Genomic DNA, 5,118 nt, shown 5'->3' on the forward strand with positions numbered 1-5,118 from the left:
CTGATTTTTTAAAAGTCTTTTTAAGGTCAAAGATCAAATAAATCAGTTATTAGAAATGAGTTATTAAAACTATTATGTTTAGGAATGTGTTGAAAAAAATCTTCTCTCCCTTAAACAGAAATTAGGGAAAAAATGTCTAAAAAACTATTGGGGGGCTAAAAATTCAGGGGGGCTAATAACGCTGACTTCAACTGTATGTATAAAGTGCTACATTTTTCAACCAGTCTTTGATGAATAGAAAGTGAAAAGATGAAATGGAAATCTTTAACTTTATAAATGTCTTTATTTTTCCTTCTGAACTATGTAACGCATCCCTACAATACTAAAGTATTAATTTAATTATGAAGACTCACCCAAAATCTTTCTGACCAAATATTCTAAATGATGGTGTGTGAGTGTGTATACATTCATAAACAGTAATATAATACACTTAATGTAGGACTTTATGTTCAAGGTTTATTTGATGAACTCAACTAAATGTGGCTTTGCATCATGTATCCCCTACAATATATCTGTTACGATAATGTGCCCCTACAAGTGATAAGTTTCCTTATAATAACAAATTGTTGAATTGAAAGGAGAATAATGGCACCATAACCCACATTTCTGCATTTTATCAGACACTTATGAATTGACAGTAATTTATTAATTACTTGAACAAAACCGACAACCTAGCATTATATGTAGCTTAGCTCTCTCTCATATATATATAAAAAATAAAATTCACACCAAAAAGTATATTGATCTACACTTTAATAAATCGTTGTTGTCTTAAATTAAGCTAAATTAAATTAAACTTATGAGTTCATTGAACTTATATCATGTTAAACTGACTTAAAACAGCTAGCATAACTTTAAAAATTAAGTTAAAACAGGATCAAGTTACTTTAATAAAGTTACAATGACCTAAAAATATATGCTGTCAGGATTAATTGACCATATAAGTTTTTACAATGTAGAGAGCACAACTACACAAATGTATATTATGGATGGCACACATTCTGAATAAGACCTGCTCTGCGTTATACTATTTTCTGATCTTGAGGAAAGAGAGGAGTGTATAATTGTATGAAATAGGAATGCATTTAAAAACTCAGAAACAAAATATAGGTTAACAACTTTTTATTTCCCCATCACAATCAAATAACAAATAAATAACTGAGCTTCAGCCCTTTGGCTTTTTTAAAGTGCGTTTACATTTAAAAAAAAATCCTTCTCCACTTTTAAAAAGTGGCACAAAGCAACGTTTTTCACAAAACCAGTAGAAACATTCTGGCATTGCACACAAGAGTAGGACTGTAAGAGATACACATACTCTCGGTCTCCTTTTATATGCTTAGCTTGAGTGCCTTGTCCTTTAACAATGCCTGCATTCAGACCGTAAAAGCCTTGCCCACCAGAAGGAACAAAAAAAAACCCTCTCCCATGCCTTTCAGAAAAGCCATTTCTAAAACAGTCTGTTTAGCGGCCTTCACCAGCTCTCTGTTGCCAAGAGAACGCATCTTAAAAAGTTCACAGGTAAGACAGAGTGTTAATGATAGCGTCTCCGTTCAGTCATTCTGTCTTTGCTCTGTCCCATTTTAAGGCGTTACAACCACATCTCCCAGAATCCTGTTGTGTCTGCAGCAACAGCAACAAAGGCGTTCACCTCTCCAGTGAAAATATAAGCTTTCACCACACTGTTTTTGTTTATTTCAGCAAACATGACACAATCAGAGGTCAGGTTTCGGAGGCCTCTGTTTGGAACCGGTCTACTGATCATCAGCAGCTTTCAGGATGGTCCAAGGAGTGAGACCTACACATTCAGCATCTCTGCTCTGGAGATCTGCTCCTCTTCTCTCTCGTAATCCTGCACTTTTTCCAACTAGTACTGGAACCGTGTTCACACTGAAGTGACAGTGCGGACTTTGGCGGACAGCACCTGTTTGAAGCGCCTCTTCAGGTCTTGCATGTTCGGGGATTTGGGCCGTGGGATGAGGGGAGATCTTTTCTTCTCTGTTACAGATGAAGCTGCATTGATGGGCGTCTGAGGTTGCAGTTTGGCCAGATCCACGCACAGTCTGTGGAAGGCACTGTGGACCTGGTTGTAGTCCTCGCTGGCGGATACTTCATAGAAGGAGCAGCTCAACGCTGAAGACAGCACGGGACCTTCTTGAGCATCTACGCGCCTCACATGGAGGAGATCGGCTTTATTAGCTACTAGGATGATCGGTATGGACCTATCAGAATGAGTGCGGGTTACAAGCTGGTGAAGCTGGCCAATGAGATCGAAGCTTTTGCGGTCAGTAACTGAATACACCATAACTACAGCATCTGCCCATTGAATAGAGCGTGACACGTGGTCAGTGCAACTCAATCCATTAGCATTCACCTGGAAAATAAGAGAAAAAACAACTGTCAGTAATGCAACACATTTGGTTACTGTACATAATTTCTGCAATAGACAACAATGCTGTCAAAGCTGAAAAAGTATCACTTGCTATTGGCTACAAACGCTGGGGGATTTAGCCAGCTAGACTTACAGAATCTTTCACCCTAGTCTGAAAAAGAAGAGACGTTCTGTGGTTTTGGATGACTGCCTGGTTCAGCCTTGTATGCCAAACTTGGCACTAAAATCTCTGACTATAGACGTTTTGAAAGAACTGCCCTGTAATTGAATTAAAAGCCATTCTCTAATTTTGAAAGCGGAGGGATAATTTAGACGGGCTGGTCTACTGTAACCATTCTGAAGTGCTTATTCATATCCCTAAACCCGCTGAGCACTGCTGAAGCAGCAGAACCTCCCAACCACTGCTACAAATACATACTCTCTACAGCTCTGCGGAGTTGGATCTTTTTAATGAATCGGCTCACAAAGTGACCAGTTAAAAACTCTGTTTGAGTTAGATTACAGCATAGGAATCGCCAAAGTCTTTATTTTATTTTAAATTAATCCAATTCAAGTCATAAAATATACAGATTTTGAAGCTGAAACCATTATTCTGGATTCATAAAATGCAAGTCAACAGACACTGGTCATGAGTGAAATGGCAGCTGTTTGACTTGTATTTTATGAACCACCAAGGACCACAAGCTTCTTTTAAAGCTTCTTTTATGTAACTTTATTTGTCAGTAAAACATCTTAGATGGCCTGAAGGTGAATACATTAACGTCGAATTCTCATTTAGGCGTGAATTACCTTTTTTATTCCCCTTTACCTTTAAAAGCATGCAAAAAGCATTTCCCCTCCTTACATTTTTTAGCCCTCTTAAAATGTTATCACTGGTTTTGTAAACGTGATTTACACCTAGATAAGATGAATCATAGCTTGATGCAAATGTAGGCTACAATAAACGCCCTTTTCTGATAGAAAAACGTCAGGCAACCATATTTTGAACGGTTTAGATCTTGCAGTGCAGCGATGCTACGTGTTTAATCATTTGTAGCCAGTTCTTTATTTCAGATCGCAGAATTAAAAAGACTTTGCAGTACATGAACGCGCTTCCCCCAAATAGGAGTGCAACAGCAGGCTTCCCGCTGGCCAATTAACCCCAAGTGTTAAACAGAAACCCGGATAAACACAAAAGAAGCGCCGAAAGACAATAGGCGAAGGTATGCGCTCTTTCTACACTTTTCACCCGTGAAGTAGCAGCGTGGGAATGAATGAATGATGCTCTACGAGCGCATATAACGGTTACATGTCTCATAAAGAACAAGCGTATTCCTCCATCGCTCATATGTACTCACTTGAACTCCAGGAGTGTCTTGAACTTGAATGGCCACTTGTTCTCCGTCTATCTGCACTTCTCTGGAGTACAGGTTGCCTGTAAAGCGAAAGCGCAGAGTTTAATATATTTGACAACACTAGAAATGGGTTTAAATATTACTAAATTAGTTATCCTGTTAGAAAGAGGACAAACTTACCAACGTTTCTCTCGTAGTCGCCAATGAACCGCTTAGTGAGGAAACGAACCACCAATGCTGCAAGAAACAGACATGAATTTTAACGACAAAGCACACAAAACATTACAGGATGTATCGTGTAATTGTAATATTATGTGAATCTGGTCCACAAACGTACCTGTTTTGCCAACCCCACTGCCGCCGATGACTGCGATCTTAATGACCCGGCTGGACGGGCACTCGGCGCTTGGGTACTCCGCAATAGTTGACATGTTCTGGATCAGACGCATTTTGGCAAAAGAAAGATACTATCCAAAGCTTACGAACGAAAGAAGCTTAAGTCAAAATATCCACACACGCCGTAAAAGCAATGTCAGAATCAAAGATAAATGATAAAGTCGATGAATGTTTCCAAACTCCTACTTGTAGACCTCACCAAGACTTCTACTTGCTGAGACCGGAGCGTGGATGTATTTATACAGCCAGAGAAGCGCTCGGCTCTGATTGGCTACTCAAGACAACGTTCACGCTCCATAGCTCCGCCCACCTCTTCACGTGTTCGCGCTCGCTGTTTATAGCCGAATAAAAGAGAGGGAGAGAAAACAGACAGCTGAGGTGTTGCTTTCTCCTGATAAACTGACAGTCGCTTCAGCAAAACCTGCACTAACACTCGCAGAGGATGAAAATGAGACGTGTTTTACAAGGCTAGCCGACTAGCCTGTATAAATGAACCTACAAAGATTTAAATGGGAGGTTTTGAATGAGGCTTAGAGCTGTGATATTGGTAAGTTGTAAATGAGCGACTTCAAACGCGTGTAATGAGAATGTTATCTAGTCCCAATGATCTCTAAGCGCTTAATGTGTCACCTTGACGAAAGAGTTTTTTCTTCTTCTTTTGCCAGGCCATTGATCAGCATCCCCACAGAATCGCCTCAGGACCTGTAAATAAATAAATAAATTAGCTCTCTCTCTCTCTCTCTCTCTCTCTCTCTCTCTCTCTCTCTCTCTCTCTCTCTCTCTCTCTCTCTCTCTCTCTCTCTCTTTATTTATTCATATATATATATATATGTATGTGTGTGTGTGTGTGTGCGTGTGTGTGTGTGTGTGAAGTATTAGATTCTCTGGATAAGGTATTCTGTATACGTTTTGTGTGATTAGTTTAATAAGAAAATGTTGGAAGACTTGATGGTGAGAAAAAAAAACTCATTGTACAAACCACAATTAATTAAGAGAGTA

General features: G+C 39.2%; 1 protein-coding gene across 1 annotated transcript; it reads right to left on the bottom strand.

Annotated features, from left to right (window-relative positions):
- Positions 1 to 1,107: 1,107 nt before the first annotated feature.
- Positions 1,108 to 4,312, bottom strand: rasl11b (RAS-like, family 11, member B). The gene is made up of 4 exons (XM_056445441.1): positions 4,061 to 4,312; positions 3,904 to 3,960; positions 3,727 to 3,803; positions 1,108 to 2,371 (listed from the first exon to the last, which is right to left on the bottom strand). Exons 1-4 carry the CDS (start codon positions 4,170 to 4,172, stop codon positions 1,883 to 1,885), a joined length of 735 nt encoding a protein of 244 aa, XP_056301416.1. The 5' UTR covers positions 4,173 to 4,312; the 3' UTR covers positions 1,108 to 1,882.
- Between the last annotated feature and the right edge of the window lie 806 nt (positions 4,313 to 5,118).

The sequence above is a fragment of the Danio aesculapii genome, chromosome 20 (assembly GCF_903798145.1).
Source record: "Danio aesculapii chromosome 20, fDanAes4.1, whole genome shotgun sequence".
NCBI classification, from domain to species: Eukaryota; Metazoa; Chordata; class Actinopteri; order Cypriniformes; family Danionidae; genus Danio; species Danio aesculapii.

What these genes read in the sequence shown, in the direction of transcription:
- rasl11b (XM_056445441.1), bottom strand. Translation starts at nt 4,172, where the DNA reads ATGCGTCTGATCCAGAACATGTCAACTATTGCGGAGTACCCAAGCGCC. An exon ending in CAGTGGGGTTGGCAAAACAG is followed by an intron (nt 3,961 to 4,060) that starts GTACGTTTGTGG and finishes TGTTTCTTGCAG; the next exon opens with CATTGGTGGTTCGTTTCCTC. An exon ending in AAGACACTCCTGGAGTTCAA is followed by an intron (nt 2,372 to 3,726) that starts GTGAGTACATAT and finishes CTTATTTTCCAG; the next exon opens with GTGAATGCTAATGGATTGAG.